Source organism: Manacus vitellinus, unplaced genomic scaffold (genome assembly GCF_001715985.3).
Source record: "Manacus vitellinus isolate BGI_N305 unplaced genomic scaffold, ASM171598v3 scaffold_77_pilon, whole genome shotgun sequence".
In the NCBI taxonomy this organism is placed as follows: Eukaryota; Metazoa; Chordata; class Aves; order Passeriformes; family Pipridae; genus Manacus; species Manacus vitellinus.
The window spans coordinates 105,916-126,305 of record NW_021940802.1 but is presented as its reverse complement, the minus strand read 5'-3'; the positions used below and the strand labels follow the sequence as shown (position 1 = coordinate 126,305).

The window sequence follows — 20,390 nt, the reverse complement described above, 5'->3', positions numbered from 1 at the left end:
CTTGGCTTCTAATTCACTGGAAAGCACTTATACATATATTTATACATATAAAACCTAATCCAGTCCTTACATGGAACTAGAAATAGAAAACATAAACATGCACAAAATGCTAAATCAAAAATAAGTCTTGAAAAATGCAAGTGATGTTGTGCCCTTAGCTTGGCTCATTAAGAATGAGCTAGATTGCAATCATTTGCCATCTTCATTTATTCTCCATCAATAATAATGCAAAATTACTCAGCTTAAGAACAGCAACCTTAGTTTCACAGATGAAACCTGGATGTTTTTAAACGTGACAAAGAAACCCCACAGAACACCATAAATTTGATTTCCATGTCACTATGCCAAAAAAAAAAAAAAATCAGCCAGCTGACTTCCAGGTAAAGGGCAATGTCCAGTACTCCTTAAACTGAACAGGTCACTGATTCAGGAGGTCCAGGCACTGCCATTTTTAATACTGATATAAATAATTTTATATAAGCTGAATGCCAGGGACATGGTTTACTTCCAAGGAGTACTTACAATTTTGGTATGGTCCACTACTGCACAGTAGTCACACAGAACATCTATTTATAGTTATTCCCACTAACACAGGGCTATCAGAAACAAGCTCTGGTTTTTATTCATAGTGTAAAGATGAAAAACAGAGTCATGGAAAAATGTGCTCAGTAAGACTCTGCTCTTCTCACAATGTTACCACATTAATACCTGTCAGTACCACCATCTGAACAGCCCCTGGTGTTCAGCACAGACATTTTCAGATCTCAGGTGTCTCTGGGTGTTCCTGATCCTAAGTGTTGTCTTCAGAAATCCTAAGGAAGCAAAGGACTGTGAACACAGGGAAAAGAGAGTTTGGAGATGAAGCGAATTTATTGTTCCAAGTGTTCAATGTAGGGAGTATTTTAAACCAACAGCCACACACTTCATGAAAATCCAGCTAGTATGAATGGACAAATCCAGGTAATCCTTAAATAAGATACAAAGCTATTGTAGGATGGTGTATAAGTATCAGAGAGCCTTGTAGGTAACCCATGGTTTAGAAAAGATGCCCTCTGCTCAAAGGACAGGCAGAGAACAGCATCACTGAGGTACTAGTCCCACTTCTCTCAGGCAAATTTCTGCATAGATATCTAAGGTTAAGGAGTTCTGACACTTTCCAAAGGGCTTTTACAGCATCATAAGGTAACATAATGAAAATACATTGTATTTGAAATCAAAGAGCAGCATATTAGACATGCACTGGTAGAAAACATCCTGTGTGCCACTAGAGATGTTAAAAGTACCATACACAACTTGGATGTTCATCTAAAAGCATATTAATTCTCTTGGACTTCCTTTTTTTGTGGAAAAAAAAGTCTACATGGTCTTCTTCATAAAAGTGGAATTCTCAACATTCAGCTGTGGTGGGTATGACATGAACATACAGGGTCTTCATGTTCAGGTTCTTCATGGAGATGTCCTTCGTGATCTCTGAACCAAGGAAACAAGAGAAACACCACAGTTAGTGCTCTTGCTTACAGGGAAAACTATGAACACTTTTTTTTTTTGCTTTATTCAGACAGTTCTGCAGGTTCCATCACAGGGGGACTGGGACAGAAACTGCTCAGCTTAAAACTCCCTCCTGTTAAAGGCCAGTGCACGAAAGGAAGGGTCACCACAAGGCAGGATTGTCCCTGCAAGGGCTGAAGACACTGCTTTATGTCACAAAGTAGAACTTTTTGAAAGTCTTTGTCAGCTCCCAGCTTCACATCCAGACAGCAAATTAAAATGCCACGATATTAAAACAAAATTAACAGTACAACACAAAGCACTGAAAGCCAGAGTCCCTTGTAAACAGCATGGAGGGGCAGCCATACAGAGAACCAGCTCCTTCAGCAGCCCAGCTCTGATGGAACATGAACCAAGGCCTGTGTGCAGAAGAACAAGAACAGGAACATGCAGACATTGGCTGCAGTTTATGTGTAAAACAAGGACTGCAGCAGTACCTGCTGGAAAACTAACACTGGAATCTTGTCGGGAATGTCTGAAGAATTTCATTCCACACCGGATCAATTCCCTAAGTCTTTTCACAGCTACGTGCCCACAGTTTGGAACTGTAATAGGATAAAGTCTCCCTAACCAACCTCTGAAGGATAGAGCATATTTCTAACAGGCTGATTCAGGGTTTTGTAATTCCCCCTGCAACACACACACTGAGTAATCCCACTTGTGGCCAGGGAGAGTCACCTGCAAAGTTTGGAGGAGCTGGAAATCTCTTTCTCTATTACACTTTCCATTTTTCCCAAGGAGTCAGATGCTTGCTGGCTCAATGCTTCCAGCACCCATCAGCTCTACCAAACTACCCCACTGAGAGCAGAGTGTCTGGAATCCTGGGAGGCACAGCCTTGGAACAAAAGTCACCTCAATAACCAGAGGCCTCTTTACTGAGAAACTTCGGAGTGGTAAGAACTGAGAAGTCCTCATGGATCACAATGGTACTGTTTTTAAGGAATCCTCTTCCACAGTGTAATACTCTGTTTTAAGCAGCTGAATATCCATCCACAGAGCTAAAGGAATGGAGCTATAATCCAATTCAGCAATTAGGGCTTTATTCCCTCACTAAACTTCCTTCTCTCCCCATGACCATGTTCCATCAGGATGTAAAAATGTTAGTCTGGTCTGCAGAAGCAGCCAAACAAACTATGAACTTGGTCTCCAAGTCCCTTATTAAGTATTTCTCTTTAAGATCCTGAAAAATCAGGAACCTATTTTCAACAGTATTTAACTCAATAATTACTTTTAGAAACTGGAAACTTGATTTATCAACAAAGTATAAGGACATCCTCTTTTTATAAGGACATCCTCTTTCCCATGCCAATTCCTCCAGGGAAAGGCTTTGCAGGGAGCACATGGAAGTGTCACCATTATCCCCAAAATGACTCTGAATCAGGTACCTGGAACTTGTGTCTCAAGCTCGTGAATAAGCAACATTCACCACTCTGACATTTATTTATGGGATGTTTTTCCAATATTACAAAGGGGGAGTGAAAAACACATTTGTTTCTGAAAAACTGGCGAGTTTTTGTGCAATGGACAGCAGATGCCCAACTGCCTGGACCAAAAAGGTTTATAAAAATAACCTTTTCAAAACCAATAACTCATTTTCCACCAAGTGACTGGTTTGCTTTTTATAAAACAGGCATCAGTTTTCCAATTCATGGGTTACTTTCATCAAACATTTCAAATGGTTAACAGCAAATACTTTTTTTATTTTTAGAATAAACCATAAGAAACTTCCTCAAGAGACTGAATTTTTTTGTTTTTAAGGTAGGACCTTGAATAGATGGATTAGAAGATGAATAGGGGACTACAAAGCTGCAACAATACAGAGGAACATTAACTGACCTGATGTTTTTTAGAGGCATCAAAGTGTTTTATGAAGCACTTATTCATCATATAAAGAGATGTGAAGATAAAGTACAGCAATTTCAGTGTTTAAACAATTAAAAAAAGCTATTAAGGGAGCTGCATGGTGAGAATTAAATCTGAGATAGCAGAAGTGAAGCTACCTGGCACAAGCACATGTTAGCTGCACAAATAAATCTCTGGGACCAAGTTCTCTATAACCCAAAAAAGACCAAATGCTTTGGCCTTGGAAGAGTTATCAAATCTGTTATTTCCCATCACTGTGAATTGTCACTTTATACAGTTTAATTAAAGTTGAAATAGTTCTGAAGAATCCATACTACAAATGTTACAGCAATTCAATCCATTTCCCTTTCAGGTAAAGGCATTTTTAAAATCCCTATTTAAAATGAGCAATGCATTTTCCTGTCCTGACAGTTACTGTCCTCTTTCAAAGCTCTAAAATTTTCTACAATAGCTATTTTAGTATCTGAACTAAATCATACAGTGCTGTAACAGTGACAGGAACCCCAAAGAAACTGTGTATAACATCAAATTGCTCCTGACTGGCTGAGTCCCTGAATGCCCAGTCAGCAAGGTTGTGCCTGCTGACTTTTCTTGTTTATGCAAATGAAGTGTGGTTGATTTACTTGGTTCTTGCACCTCGTGCTGTTTTTAAACACTCCAGTTCTGTCTGTTAACACCATCCAGCACATCATTTTTGGCATTAGCTCAAACTACCACTAGAAAGTCTTATCAACATTTGAGACCCATTCTCACCACAGAAATGGCTTTTGAATAAACAGAGTTCAGGTCACATGAAATAAGAAATAAAAACAAGCAACCAAAACTCCACAACAAACCCCCCCACATCTCCTTGCTCCCATTCTAACCCATCCTACTTGAATCCCCCAGCGTTGGTGGACACCTGAGAGACCCCAGTTCTCAGCAGCTGCACTAGAGTTGCCCTTCTCCCCCTCCCCTCACCAGCTGAGAGCACCCCCTGAGGAAACCCAGCCTGTCCCATGATGGCCAGTTTAAGCAGGATGTCCAACCTCTGGACAGGTAACCCAGTGTGTGAAAGCCAAGGGGGTCATGGAGCCCTCCCAGACAGCTCCTAAACCACGTCACTGATACTCTGCAGACAGAACCCTTTGCATCATTTCATTCCAAGAGCTGAATTTTCCTCAATACAGAAATACCTGGTTTGAGTTGTTTGGTTTTTTCACCATGTGGTTTCCAATCCATTCTTCCTGTCAAATGTTAAGTCCCAAATCTCTCAGGTCCAACTTTTTAGCCACAGGTGGCTACAGCTTTAGTCACACCTTTCTCGTGAATCCTAGATTTTGTTTCTCAGCCTCACCATCTGTCTGTGGGTTTGGAAGGTTCTTTAGCATTCCAGATCTGTGACTGTGTGCCAAAGCTTCCTGCTTCCCAGGTATTTGGAATGAACAGGAGCAGCTGTACCCTACTCACCTGACTCCAACACAGATCCAATACTCTTTTCCACCCATTCCAGTTCTCCAAGAGGAAGACAAGGCAACAATATGAGTGTTACAAGAACAATTTGAACAGGTTCTTAAAATATTCATACTTTAGCCTCACTCTCTTCTAGGAGGAGGTTCATTCTGCTTAGTCACTGCAGCCTGGCACTGCCATCCCCACTCTGACTGACCTTTACTGTTCAAGGAAGAGGCTTTGACAGAACTTGTCTTGGCCACTTGATAAAGGCAATGCATAGGAGCTTTGAATTTCTAACTGTATATGTGTGCTTAAAGGATTTTATTTAATAAATATTGGATTACTGGACAAAATCAGAAACCAATGTGTAAATAGTGTGCATTTAGTAATTCAACTGGAGCTAAGGTTACATGAGCTGCTTCTCAAGAAAAACTTCCAAGTGTCCTTGGAAAAGCAAACCAAAGGTTTGTGCTTACCATGAGTTAGTGCTTCATCCAGGAACAGTTTTAGCCTCCTGCTTCTGAGCCCAAAAACTTTTGCTGTTTCATGTAGAAGACCTTTGTATGTTAATCCATTCTGACCAACAGGATTTTCCATTAGGAGAGTTCCCACTGTTCCTTTCTGACATTCTGGACAAGACAAACAGCTGAGTCACTACTGGTGAGCAATGAGATTATTTCACTTATCTTGGTAAATTAAAATTTAGGATTTCTTCTTTCATTTCATCTCTATTTCTTCATAGTACTGAGAGCAATACCAGCCTACAGATATTCACTAAGTAAGTTCATGGATTATAGAATCAGAAGTGTGAAGTGATTATTGACAGCTTGAGGAAGAGCAGAAAACTTTGCAGAATTCTTTACCTGGGCCCACAGGATAACACAGAGCCTGGGAAACATGAAATATTTCAACAGGACACAGAAACCACTAAGTGCAGAAGCTTTACAAGACCAAATCCCTTGTAAAAAACACATTTTTGGCCCCAGCAGGTTCCCTGTAGTGTCAATAAGATTCCACATGGACAGTGCAGAAAGGGCTCATACCAGGGCAGAGATTAAGCAAGTTACTAACAACAGAGCTGCTCCAACACAAGGTTTCAGAAAAAGAGCTACAAGATTTGCAGCCAGGAAACAGAATTACACACATACATATCTATACTCCAGATCAGGTTAATAATACAATTCATTTGGTTTTTAAATAGCACTAAGAAATGTTTCACAGGCTGTCTCCAATGTCTTGATAGAGTTGGCTCTTCATTCAGTTTTGGTCCATTTTAGACTCAGCCTTTTCAAATAAGCTGCACAGGGGAGCTGATGGTCAGGAACAGAAAAACAATGCCCAAGGGCTCATGTTTAACTGCTGTTCCTTATCTCAAACTGGCTGTCCTTTTTCTCTTAGGAGAAGAAGGAGAAAAGCTAAATATAAACATTGTGTTTATCAGAAAACAAACACTAGAAAAAAATTAAGAAAATCACTGTCTGCCAATTGAAACTTATGTACTTCTCTTCACCAGCAAGTGATGGCGGCCAAAGCTTCCATCCCAGAAAGCTCAGCCTGTAACTGAGGAGATCAGTATCCCACACACCTTGTGGTGCTGCATTCATGAGCTGTAAGTTGATATACTGGCAGAGCAGGGCAGCAGGAGAGCTGATCTGGGCAGGGGCTGACCCTGCTGTCACGTGCAGAGTCTTTCCACTCAGGCCCAGCAGGTCTGTCTTGTTCACCAGTTCTGGAACAGAAAGTGAGAGCAGTCAGGCCATCATGGGGAGCTGACAACGAGGTTTTCTCACCCCTCACTCCCTTTTCACAATTCCCTCCTCAAGAGAGAGCTTTTCTCTGGTTTGAAAAGCAGGATTTGTGCTGAAATATTTTGTTTTCGCACAGAGTACTTAGTTTGCTGTAGAAATCAGCTCCTACATGATGCTCCTTATGCACATAACACACAACTGCTTATGCAATAAAACCAGTAAAATAACTTCAAACAAGCAAGAAATTATTCACTTACTCATTTCTATCTCATTAAGTGCAGACCTGTGATCTTTGCCTGCACCTGAACTCCCCCAAGCTGCAGCAGCACTGGGAATGTGCTACTATGCAACATCAGGATATTTATTAATATTGAATACATTAAACTCTATATATTCCTATATATATATAATCTTTATAAAGCTTTAAAGAAAAAGGCAAAACTTCATTGTTGCTACTCCAACTCAACTTCCAGGAGTGCAGATGTCCCAATGCCAGTGCCCACCCAGCAGTGCCCAAACACTGCCCTGGCATGGCTGAGGTGCCAGGCACATGCCCCAGCCCACAGGAAGGGGAGCTGCTTTTGGTTTTACTTCTGGGAAAGCAAGAAAACAACTAAATCAACAAGTGGAGAGGAATCACCAAGAGGAGCCAGGGGCAGGTTTTTCCCAGCACAGCCCTAAAGCAGCACAATTTATGGGGCATGGTAGGAGAGAGCACAGTGAGCAGGGTGCTGACAGAGCTACAAACACCCAGCTCCAGCAACTTCCAGTTTCCCATTGCCCAGCTGCTGGGATCCATGCAGGAAAAGGAGGAATGAGCTGCAGTAACAGGGGGGTTTGCCTATTTAACAAATTAGCATTTGGCATTACAGGACTGCTGACATTTTCCCAGGGAAGAGCTTATGCAGAGTGCTGTCAACGGAGCCTGTTCTTAGAACCCTCTAATAAGAGCAAGAAAAAGAAAAAATGTGAGTCATTTCTTCATATATAACAACAGACTTGAAAGCAAGCAGCTATTACAAGTGCTCATCAATATTAAAATCACTTTTAAAGTCATCTCTCCCTGCAGCTGAGATTTAAGTGGTAATGTTCTGCTAAGGTGCCTTGCAGCCCCATGGCCTTTTAAAAATTAAAGACTAAGAAAATAAATCTTTGTGCTCTATTGTTCAGAAAACAATGCTAAGAATAGATTTACAAAAAAATTAGCCATCTGAAGATGAAACAAGACACGGACTGAGAAGTTTGTAGAGGGATTTTTGTTCCACTTCCTGTTCCCCTCCCCTTGAAGCCCTACATGATTTACAGATTCATTTCTTCCTACAAACATTGAAAAAATGATTTTTTTTTTTAATAGGACCTTTTCAGTATGGGCTACTTCCATGAAAGACGAGTGCAAGTCTAAAAGCATTCCCAACAATGAGTTTAGAAAGTTTTCAGCAATTTGGAGCAAAAAGAAAGTCACAGACAACTGTTTTACTATTTGACTTAAGCCCAGGCTCTTCCCTCTGAATGATTATTTTTTTTTTTAATGTTAAGAGACAAATTCTATTCTCAGTTTCTGAAGGTCAGTACACATCCCAGAGCCTTGCTCAGTGATTGTGCAGTTCCTCAAAATACCTTAATATACTGCTGGGAAGGAAATGTTTATCCTATTATTTCAATGCTGCACTGAAAACCAGGGACATGACATATTTGAGCCTCCCTTAAAACAAGAACTGCCTGGTCCTGTGCCATTACACAAACCCTAAGTAAATCTTCATTACAATTAGAAAACAAGATAATAAATTACTGCAAGTAAAGTGGACAGCCCTAAAAACCACAGGAAGGGAAATATGGAGCCAGAAATATGGTTTTACTGGGTCACAATTTTATTAACACATATGGGAACAATTCAGCAACAACTTGTCCAGAGTGCACAACTTTCCTCTACAATTCCTCTCAGACACAGCAGCTGATTCCAAGCCCTGCCTCACCTAAGGAGGCCCTGGAACCACCACGAGGCCTCACCTGGCATAACCCACACCAAGGTGGGGCAGAAAAATCAAATGGATTGTATCCAAAGCAAACACCAGGAATTCCAGGCCTATTCTCTGACCTCTCTAAGAGGTATTTTCCTTGCACATGCTTTCCACCCTGACTCCTCAGGGAGCTGTACCTTCTGCTGATGAATACTTGTTTGACAAACTGCAACAAAAGTGAATTTGATAATCTAAACTTTCCAAGGGAATTTCCACATTGTTACTAAGTGGGCAGAGGAAAAAAAAAACCTGCTCTGCCCAGACCACTTGCAAAGAGTGAAAGTTTAAAATCAGCACACCAAGATGGGAAGTCCCCAAATGATCCCTACAGAGCAAAAGTGACATGGAAAGGAAAGGAATGAAGCTTTTGTTCCTACAGCAGAAAAGAACCTCTTAGGAAGAGGGAAGGTTTTCATTTTCTTTACCAATTCCTTCAGGAATTCCACATTAGTGGATTTATGCTGTTTCCTTTTTGTTCTATTAGTGACCAGATAAGGAGTTAAACTGCTCATAATCTTAATGGAATGGGAGTTTCCCAACTTTTCTTGGCCTTTTGCAGGTCATCTCTTAATATTTGTGATAGCAATGAACAATACCAGTCCATAGCCACCTCTGCAGGCACAGACCACACTGCTAGGAAGGATATCCCCACTACTTGGAAAAGGACTTCAAGGAAAACTATTTCCTCCTTTAAACACAACTGAAACTCGAGGAAGATACCAAGGGATCTCCTCTAAATCACCTCTAACTGAGAGCAAAGAATAATCCTTTTGTATGACAGGACTATTCTGTTTAGCTGAAAGAGGTTCATCACAGTAAGGGAACAGGTGACATCAGATGTGGAAACCCCCAAAATATCCTTCTAGAAACACTTGCAGAAGTCAAGAAACTAAAGATAAAGATGGTAACAGTGACATTATGGACACAAGTAAGACTGTTCCCCTACAGATGTCATTGGTGGACAAATTGGTGATCTTGAGCAGTGCCATGGGCACCCAAAAACAGACAACTCAAGAACCTCCCCCTCAGATGTACTTCAGAAATGTCTCTATGAAAAAATACTAAGGAAAGTTTTTGTAGCCATCCAATTACCATTTTTGCAGTATTTTTAATATTCAATCAGTTTTTCTAAAAAGAAGAAATGCAGAGAATCCTCAAGTTTTTCCAGGGTGACAAGGCAGTATTTTTTTTTCCTACAGACAGCAGTGAAGTTCTCATCCTGCCCACTGAGGCAGTAGGAAAAGGAAAGCATGGAAGAGCTGATGGCAGCTCACCATCAGTTCATGGCACAGTCTGGGCCTGATGGAAACCCTGAAATAAATCAGATTTTGCCCTGAAGAGAACTGCAGTGGAAGGAAGATAACAGAGGAGATGAGCACCATTTAGCAGCACCTTTTGGAAACATTCTGATGTGACTATAAACACAGTCTCATAAGCTAAGTGCTATAAAATGCAATATTTCCTTACCCATTTTCCTGTCAATTTTATATAGATAGATATAAATTATACAGTAAATAATTCTACAGTAAACAACTCCTAGATGCTGCTAGAAAGACTTCCAATTTTCCTTGTCATACTCCATTTACCTGTGTTTCCATTAAAAACTGTCAGTTTTGAATTTTTAAGACCAAAAATGCAGGAGACAGCATCTACAAGTCCAGTGAAGTTCAAGGTGTTATCTCCTTTTGGATTTTCCAGCAGCAGCACACCATCTAAAACCAAAATTAAGAAATTAAAATGCAGTTTGTGAGCAACATCCAAGTTCCAGTGATTTTCCAGTGATGCTTTCTCATCACTAAACATCACTTTCCGTGAGTTTCTAAACTGGCAATGCTACATCTTCCTAAAATTATTTTAGTAAGAAAGGGAAAGAGGAAAGAAAACAGGGAAAAATCTGAAGTGTACTTCAGATTTAGAGTATAGAAGTTTTACTTGTTTTTACTAATAAAGCAGTCAAAGTTGTATGCCACTGAAGTATAACCTGGTATTATACTGATTAAGAACTGGCAGACTCAGAGCCCTCCGAGATGGTCACCAAACTTTTACAGCTGGATTCATTATCATTCAGGGAGCAGCTCTGTGACCATGTTAACACTTACTTGATACATAAACTGTCAATACATGTAGGAAAAATTCCCTGAGTGTATTTAATTTTCCTTCTTTTAATATACAATTCAACCTTGTAATACCTTTACCAATATCACTGCTCTCATCTTTTTATTATCAAAACCACAATCACTCTATCATCTACTTTTATTTTATAATCATATGATCACAATATAATCTATAATTAATATAATACACATATTATTCTCTAGTATTCTTTTCAGCTCTATACTTCATATCTAAGGTTTTCAAAGCATCTCCTCCACATCAAGGCATCACCTGCACTGACAGCACAACCTGGAGAATTAGAGATTCTCAGGGTCCATGCTCTGAGCACAAACACAGACACAGAGTGTGCACACCCCCAGACAGACACTCACACACAGACCCCTCTGAGGAACATTCCTACCTTGCTCTGTCCCATTGACACAAACTTTGAGGTTGACGTAGGCACAGGCTGGGCCAACAGGCTGACACACCCCCCCTCGCACAAGGGTAATTTCTAGCTCTGATCCCTTCAGCTGAAGAAAGAGAAATATGATCATGGTTTGAATATTGTTTTATTAAACCAACACAACACAATATTTTCCTTAAATAAACAAATTGGTCCCTCCGGTCACTCTGTAAATCAAATTTTAAGTTGGATATATCCCACGCTCTGGTCTTTCTGGTCCAGCATGACATTTATGCTGAAAAATACTTCACCCACGATTCTGCTGGGGATGTCTTTTGGGTGGAGTAAGTTTGAATAAAACCAGGGCAAGAGTGTGGTCAGATATGGCAGAAGAAGCAATCAAAGAAAACGAAGGAAACTGCTGTTCCTTTTCAACAGCACATTTGAACTATCTGTGAAACTGCACTGGCACCAAGGACAACTTCAGCAACAGGGGGCAGGGAAAAAAGCAGTCTTAAATATTAATAAACGAAGTTGGTCTTAAGAAAAATTTAGCTCTGAAGCAAGTTCCAATACAAAAGCATATTAACCTAAAGAAATCAGAGCAACAATGTTCTGGCTGCCTAAACAATGCACTAATCCAAGTACAAATACCTGTGCATTAAGCTTACACAAACAACTAATTATTCATTTATTTTGGTACCCGAGCAGTTTCATTTTCAAAAACACTACACAGACAGAAACTAAATATTTTTCTTTTCTAAACCAAAACCACTAATATAGAAATTTACAAACACAAAACAATAACCACTACATCCCATAAATAAACATTGACATTTTTCTGTAATTGGAGCAGTTTGTTGGGTCAAAAGCAGATAAAGTGAGCTATGCAGTCAGAGCTTTTTCTTCTTACTTGGGTTGTTTCCTGGATGAGAACTTCCTTTGGGGTAGGCACCGGGTAAGGCTTCAGCTCAGCCTTTATTGTGGCCAAAATGAACTCTGCATGTTCCTTGATAACGGTGTCCAGGTATTCCCCCTCTGGCTGGGACCTGTAGTACACTGAGATCTCATCTGTAGGAACCAGATTCCGCTGTAGGACACACAAATACACTGTTACTGACAGCAAAATTACAAATTTAAAGAAGAATACTTGTTATGTGAAAGAAAAAAAAAATCTTTTAAGATATTTACCAGGGATTTGTCAAAAGTTTCCACTAAAGATTTAGAATAAAACAATCCTTGTGTCACAAAGGCAAGAGCCTTGAAACATGGGAGTGTATGCAAGATTAAGTATTTTGAGATTCATTTAAGGGAAAATAAACTATGGCCTCATGTCACTAAAGAACTAAATTTAAATCATCCAACAACATAAGAGTTTTCATGGCCACATTCCTTCCCAGCTTTATTTTGCACCAAAAAAAAATCCATATAAGTTTTATTTTTTATATATATGTGTGTTTATATATTAAAATGTTTATATATATAAATCTACATAGGTAGGTGTATATATATAAAATCTACACAAGTGTATATATAAAAATCTACATATGGATATGGAAATCTACACACTTATATATATTTTTAAAAATTAATATAGAAAAATAGCTATTTTGGTATAAATTTGTAATTTTTCAGTCTTATGCTGAAGAAAGGTCCCTTCCAACTCAGATTATTCCATGAATCTATGATTTATGCAGCCTTAACTGCACAGATATCTTTTCCAAAAAACACGTCCCAAGAAAATTTTCTTTTTACATCCTTTGGGTTCTCTTGCAAGAGCTCTAATCAGAACATTATACATGAGGAGTAAATGACACATGGCTTCATGTTTAATTAAAAGGGTTATTTTCTGTTCCATACTGCCCAAAGATTGCTGCAAAGGAAATTCAAATGCCTTGGCCCCAACCACTCCTTCCTCACCTTTTTGCGAAGCTTCTGGATGCGATTAATGACCTCCCGGGCAACTCCTTCATCCACCATGGACTGGTCTGGGGTAACATCCAGCAGAACTAACACCTGAGCAAATGCACAGAAAGAAGAAGGAGGAACAGGTGACAAACTTGAAACAAGCTCTACTCAGGCATTCAGGCTGCTTTTCTAGAGCTCCTCACTTAACAAAAAACGATGGTGAAGAGAGTATTCAACAGCTCCAGAATTCAAGAGACAGGTTCCCAAAATCTGTTGAACTACCTGAATTAACAATCCCACCCCACCATTTTCCTATTACTTTTAGAGGAACTCTTCCCTTAATCAAAACAAAACAAACAAAAACCAAAACAGAACAAAAACAAACAAACAAACAAACAAACACCAATAAAATACCTGAGCATCAGAGTGTGCCTCAAACTGGGAGGATCCTTCTGCAATCTGATACATGAGCCGGAGATCTTCCCCATGGAGTTCGTGTCCTTCTACAACAATGGTGCCTGCACAATTGGCAGAGGAAGAGCATCTCTTACCAGAGTAAAAAACCACAGTGCTAAACTCAAAAGGCTTTAAACAAGTATCAGACTTCAGACACATGCACTGCAGTACATCTGCAATACAGTGAAACAGCAGTTAAGCACTAGTGAGCAGCAATGAACTACCCACATTCCCACTTTTCACACAGGCACTTCTCCAGGCAGCAGAACTCACTCAAACACAGGCACTTCAGCAACTGTTGGTGGGGAACCATCTGAATGGAATAAAACTTAAAAATAACCTGTGTACTCCACCAAATCCTAATTTCCATTTAAGCAGTTCACTAAACAGATATAGCTGCAAAATTCACACCCACTTGTAACTCTGGAACTGAAGGAATGCTTTTAGAATAAGAACTATTGCACAAATACTCAGTTTCAAATTGATCCAGTCTCAAAGAAAGCTTATTCCCTGCTTCATCTTGGCCTTACAGTAGCACTTAAAACTGTAGAATATTCTGAGTTGGAAGGGACCCACAAGGATTAAATTCAACTCCTGGCCCTGCCCAGGACACCCCAACAATCCCACCCCAGGCCTGAGAGTGTTGTCCAAAGTTCCTCGAGCTCTGTCAGCCTTGGGGCTGTGCCCACTGCCCTGGGGAGCCTGTTCAGTGCCCAACCACCCTCTGGGGGAAGAACCTTTTCCTGAGATCCAACCTCCACCTCCCAGGATGGGAAGAAACAGTTTAACAGGAGGATAGTTTAATATTAGTGTACACAGCCATTTCTAACCTACTGTCAGCAAAATAATAGTAAAACTAACAAACCCAAATTTTCTCCTACTCTCATCCCAAAAAATTTCACAGGGATGATAAGAGCGAAGTAGCCCTCACGCTCCCCTAAGCCCACAGTAGGATCTATTGCCATTGTTCAGGGGTTTGCACCACTACAGACCTGTCTCCTGGAACTTTTCCAGCTGCTCACTCTTCAGCTCTTTGATGGCAGCCACGAGAGGTTTGAATGCCCCCTTGAGGCGCTTGCCCAGCACCATGTGGTCTGGCTCTGCCCTCAGCCGCACCCCGTACTTCTCCTTGTCCGCAGACAGCGTCACCCGGCGAACGTTGAGCTCCTGGACAAAGACACCAGAGAGAAGTGAAGCTAAAGAACATCTCTGATAGCCATGGAAAGAAAGGGCACAGACCAGAGGCCATGGCCCCAGGGAAGGTGGAAGCCTCAAGCTGCAAGCTCTGTCCGTGGCTGTCTCTGTGGTCTAAGTCACTGGCCAAGACTGAAAGAGCAAATAAAGCCAACCAACATGGAACCTACCCCTTCAGCAGCCCTGTCCTCAGCCTCTAGGTACCATTTCTCTGTTATTAACAGACACCAGCCAGCTCTCAACTCAAATCAGGCCCCTATTCAACAGCCCTTTTTATTTCACCCTCACAATTGCCTGGAGAGCTAAACCCATAACCTTGGTGTGCAGTGGCTCTGGGAATGGCCTGGCAGAACTCAGGAAGGAAAATTCTGCTGAAACAGTCCTTTCAGTATGCATTGAGCCAGGAAACTATAACCAGCAATTTCATGGTTTAAGTTGTACAAAACTGCCCCATTTTGTCTCCTTCCTCACCTGTTCATTCCAGGTCCTCACTGCACAGAAAACCACCCTGGCTCAGAAAAGCTGCCATGTGTGCCCTGCAGCACAAGATCAGTGTGTTGGAGCAGCCAAAACAGCTGATAAAACTTACATGAAACTCAGGAGGGGCCCCAGACCAAAGATGGTATTTTTCCACTACACAAACTTATGAATGCCCATGTTTCGAAGTTACACGTGCAGTTTTTGCCCCCGTGTCTGAAGGGAACACGGTGGTGCTGTGGGAAGTTTTACAGAACGACTGACTGAGAGGATGGCATTGGTGCTACATGAGGACAGACCAGGGCTAGAACCCTTTGGAGAGAGGAAAGCTGAAGGGGGATATGACTGAAGTCGTAAAATGTGAGAAGGTAAAACTGCTATTCACCAAACCCCTCAAGTGAGGGAACATGCACTAGGAAAGAGTGGGAGAGGGGTTAAGAAAGAGATACAAGTAGTCAATCCTTAGAACTAATGCTACCAGAGGAGCAAAGCAGGACTGTGACACCAAGTTCAAAGAGGAATTAAGCCCCTAACAGCAGGCACGTGGAAAGATGTCAAAGGGAACAGGCAGGCACGTGCCTGCAGGGTCTGTAATGCAGGTGGTGCCTACAACAGGAGCCCACTGCAAGGGGTGGCAGGTGCTGGTGCTGTCCCTGCACAGCCTCTGCACTGCAGGACACTGCACACACAAGGCAGGACTTGGCACAGACATCTCTAGTTTCACACAGTCTCACTCTGTTCCTGGTGTAACAGACCAAGGACAGGCCTTGGAAAGTTTAAATTGCCGACACGAACTCTTCTCCAGGCACAAACCTGCACGGATCTGCAGCACATTTCACTCTGTCAGGTTTGCTCTGTCAGGCTGCCCAGTGCTTGAAGCACTTACTGTTTAATGCCCACTGGAAGGTTGTTAGAACTCACATCAACGTGCTACAGAATCCCCAGGTGCACCTGGCAAGCAAACTACTCCAAGGCACTCAGGAAGCACAAGTAAATGGGAGCATCAGCACGACAGGACTAGCAAGTAGCCAAACACTTAGATTGAGAAATAAAGCTTAAATACAACCTCTGAGCTGCAGCCTAATTCCCTAGGAAGTCCTACTGACATGAGGAGCCAAGAACACAACTGAATCTAATTTTATTTAATACATATTTATTTAATAATTTCAGGAAATCTAATGAAAATTACGCACTTCAGAAATTCAGTTTCAATGGGGTGCTGCTGGAAACGAGCCCACGAGTGGTAAATGAGAAACTCGTGGGGGAAAAGAAATAATAATCCAAAAAAGAGCACAAACTGAGAGATGACTGAGTCTGATTAGATAAATCACAGAGAAGGCAACTCCATCAGGACAAGTTTTCTATACTAATTAGATTAGGAAACCATTCTTCTGTACACATTATCCATTTAAAAAAACAGGAATGACTTCCAGAAACAGGCAAGTCTGTATCTTGGGTCTGTTTGTATCAGCCTCAGTGTTTTGACTTAAAACAGTTTTTAGTTTTATCTTCCTAATTACTCAAAATTTGGTCCTTAACACATCTTTGAAGCCTCATGCAGATAAACCAAGGCAACCAGCCCTTCCCATCACCAGTGGGAAGACCTGTACATGGAATGCCTGAACACACAGGGGCCCTTCCTTGGTGCCATGTGCCCCAGCTATGCCCAGTCCTCAGAGCTGAGACAGAGAAATGCCAGTGCTGGGCATTCTCTGGGCTGGGCTCTCTAAGCAAGCAGCCTAAGAAGGAAAATAAACACTGGTTATGTAATTCTGTAATAAATGAAAGACTGAAGGCCCCCACACTGCCACAGCTCCTGTGTCAGTTCATTCAGCCCAGTGCCAGACCCAGTCACACCACATCACCATAACACCAGTGCCACATGAAACACTGACAGACCTTGGGTTTGCTGGAGAAGCCCATTTTCTCTGTTTTATAACAGCCCTACAAAGGGCTGGAGGTTGGAAGGAATACAAAGGCTGGATTAAAATAAGATTCTGACTGTGCAGAGAGTCAAATCTACTCAGACAAAGCCTTTCCCTGGAAGCAGTTGGGAAGAGAAGTCCTGACCCAGGCTTCTAAATGGCCTCAAATACTAATGAATAAAATGCAACTGTGTCCAGTTGCTAAAAGCCTGCTGGATGTATTTCATTTTGTGAGCATGGCTATTTTTGCATGACAACTCTATAATCTGGACAGTTCTAATATTAAAATCCATTTATTTAAATGACTTGCTATGTTCTGAAGATGAGAGAGCAGGACTGCAGATCAAAGACTGCAGCTCCCTCTGCAAAAGTAATGAATGGAATTTTTGAAGAATTGACAAGTGTATTTTTCCAATTCTTTTGTCAGCAGCTGCATGAAATTAAATGGTGTAATTCCTCTTACCGATTACCTCTGGCATCTGCAAATTTTCTAGAAACACACTTCTGGCAATCACTGAAGGTTCTAAAGCTCTGAATACGTAGGAGGTCGATGAACAAAGCTGCAAACACAGCTCAGGCAAAGCTATCCCAGCCTGCCTGTAATCACTGACCTCTTTAGCTCTGCACCATCCCAGTAAACAACTGGATTGATTGCCATGTAGTACAATAAAACACACACTCAGCTTCAGCATCAGCTTGTTGAATTTTAAGATACAGAATAAAGACAGGACAACAGACAGCACTTTGTGCTTCCATGAAGGCATCTGAGCATGTTGTAAATCACCTCTGTGTAAGACACACCTTAACAGTGTCTGCAGTAGCAAATCAAAATAAATCAAAACACACTTATGTACATTCCAATTATGTAATCATTTACAAATTGTCAGGTGCCTCTGTTATCTTTTACTAGTTGCAGAAGTTGACAACAAATTTTGTCAGCTACCTTTTTGGAAGTCATTTCAGGAAGCAAACCTTACCTCCCTTAAAATTGGATTCTCCAGAATCCACAAATCCAGCATTCAGATAAAAAAAAAAAAAGAGAGGTACTAACCTAAATTCCACAAAATCTGCTATTGAAAAGATCCAGGTATTGAAATAATAATAATAATAATAATAATAATAATAATAATAATAATAATAATAGCAGTAGTAGTAGTAGCAATTCTAAAGGCAGAGTATCATAACTGCCAAGTCAACAAGCTAACATGACAGAAAATTGCAAATTAATCAAGACTTCTTTAATTAAAATTCCTCTAGTGCACAATTTTTAAGAATTTAAGTCCCACAGTAACTAAAAGCAAGAAGCACACATGCTGATCCAGAGGTCCTGTGCACTGAGCCATGACTCCCACAGCCAGCACTAATTCAATTCCCTCAGTAGGATTTTTAGAGGCCCTCCACAGATGTATATTAGGCTTGGGGAAAGAGGGTATTGCTGGAGTAATGGATAATTACAAGTTTAAGAGAAATCATGGACTATCCAGACTTGGAAGGGACCCACAAGGATCACCAAAGTCCAACTCCTGGTCCTGCACAGGACACCTCAACATGACCAAAAGAAGAAAGTGCAACCCATTTCAGGAAGTTAAGCTCCAAAACCCATGAAGAGTTGCTTTGTTTGGATAAAAGCCCTGTCATCCAAAGGCAAAGATTTGGCAGCAGGGCAGGCTGCACTTCTCTAATGGACACACACTCCAGAGGACTGCAGTGACATAAAGGAACAGATGAGTGAAGACATTGTATAGACCCACATCTTACTTATTTGATGGTATAGTTCCTAAATGACATCCTGCAAAAATCCTCACTGGTCCCCTATTCTCCCTTCCCCTCTCCATCAACCCCTTCCACTTACTGCCAAAGTGGTTTTGATGCCCTTTAACTGAAGGAGATCACAAATTCTCTAATCCAACTCTTGGACAGTGTAGTTGACTACTGTCTTTTCAGTCAGGAAATGTTTTTTCTTTCCACTGACCAAGGGAAAGAACATTTCTAAAGCCTCTTGGTCTGCTGTGGCCAGTTTGAGCTACTAAGTATTTCTCAGCACTAACTGACTTCAGCTCCTCACCCACTTCCCTGCAGTGCTGCACACAGTACCCACTGAAAACCCCTTTCATGATAATCTCTTTTAACTTCATTTTACCTGGTGAGTTATTAGTATCACCAACAGGGAAGGCTGGGGGTTTGGTTGTTCAGGTAGCTGACACAGACAATCCAGTTAAGCATCATATTCTTACCTCAAGTACATATTTCTCTAAAGATCTGATGTTTTCCAGAGCCTCTGGATCCTGATGGATAACAACCACTTCTTTCAAAGGATACTGGGGAGAAGGAAAAAAAAACACAAAACAAACCAGAAACTTAACTATTGAATTTTCCCAGGTTTATCCCAAAGTTACAAAGCTGTTACACATTCCCAAGGTATGATAAGAGACCTTAGGAGTTCTAACCTTGACTGGGATGGTTTTCCTGTCTCTGATTACTCGCCCAAGCTCAATCACAGACTGCAAACAAGAAACGGCACTTTCGATTTTCCTGTCGATGAGATCCTCCCTGGATTGGAAAGGAAACGTTATATTGCTTCATTTTCATTGCACCTCTTTGAGCAGATTGAAAGCATTTTACCCCCTTCTCTGAAATCTCCTACAATAGACACAGTTATGCCTTGGTTGGGGCAATTTGAAAAATGAACAAACAGGTTTTTCCTCTCTTTTTGTTGGGGAGAAGATGAGGAGGAAATAACTTGCTGAAAACAAATAGAGGAGCTATTTTTAAATCTTTTCTTAGCACCTCTCACAAGGTGTTGAAGATGGATTGAGTCATAGTACCTATCCTATTAACATCCAATAAAAAGTACAATTTACATTAATAATATCACAAGAAGATGCAAAAAGATATTATAAATAGGGTACTTATAAAGAAAATGAATTACCAATAATGCAACAATTCACTGGATCTCAATTTTTCATCTTTTCCAGGAGTTACAGATATTTGAGTCTGAGGTTTTAGACAGCTTTGTCATCTTTCCTGGCTTCATCATTTTAATACCTTTCCATCTGGAGGCAGGGTAGGGTTGGGTGGGGGGTTTTTTTGCCCTTTGGGTTTTTTTTTGGGGGGGGGAGAGGATTGGGCTTGAAATTTTGGCCTTTTTTTTCCTGAGTGAGCTGATGTTCACATCTTGTTTCAAATGTACAAGCAGCCAAGAGTTCTGTAAGCGAGGCTTTCTTGATTTCTCAAGTAGATGCATTACTTCAGCTGCTACTCTAAGATTGCACAAGTATCACATCAAGACCAGAGGTACCAGTTTAAAAGACAGATGTGA

At 40.9% G+C, this 20,390-nt stretch overlaps 1 protein-coding gene across 2 annotated transcripts in view; it reads right to left on the bottom strand.

Annotated features, from left to right (window-relative positions):
- Positions 1-846: 846 nt before the first annotated feature.
- The window catches only part of IARS1 (isoleucyl-tRNA synthetase 1), a 95,690-nt gene continuing 76,146 nt past the window's right edge, over positions 847-20,390 (bottom strand). For both annotated transcript variants that reach the window (XM_029964654.1, XM_018084881.2), the window contains exons 25-35: positions 19,519-19,621; positions 19,306-19,389; positions 14,468-14,642; positions 13,434-13,537; positions 13,032-13,127; positions 12,025-12,201; positions 11,127-11,238; positions 10,198-10,323; positions 6,431-6,574; positions 5,322-5,474; positions 847-1,470 (exon numbers count right to left, since the gene is read on the bottom strand). In XM_029964654.1, coding sequence (XP_029820514.1) covers positions 1,388-1,470; positions 5,322-5,474; positions 6,431-6,574; positions 10,198-10,323; positions 11,127-11,238; positions 12,025-12,201; positions 13,032-13,127; positions 13,434-13,537; positions 14,468-14,642; positions 19,306-19,389; positions 19,519-19,621 — 1,357 coding nt within the window. In that variant the 3' untranslated portion in view covers positions 847-1,387. The remainder of the gene's footprint in view (positions 1,471-5,321; positions 5,475-6,430; positions 6,575-10,197; positions 10,324-11,126; positions 11,239-12,024; positions 12,202-13,031; positions 13,128-13,433; positions 13,538-14,467; positions 14,643-19,305; positions 19,390-19,518; positions 19,622-20,390) is intronic.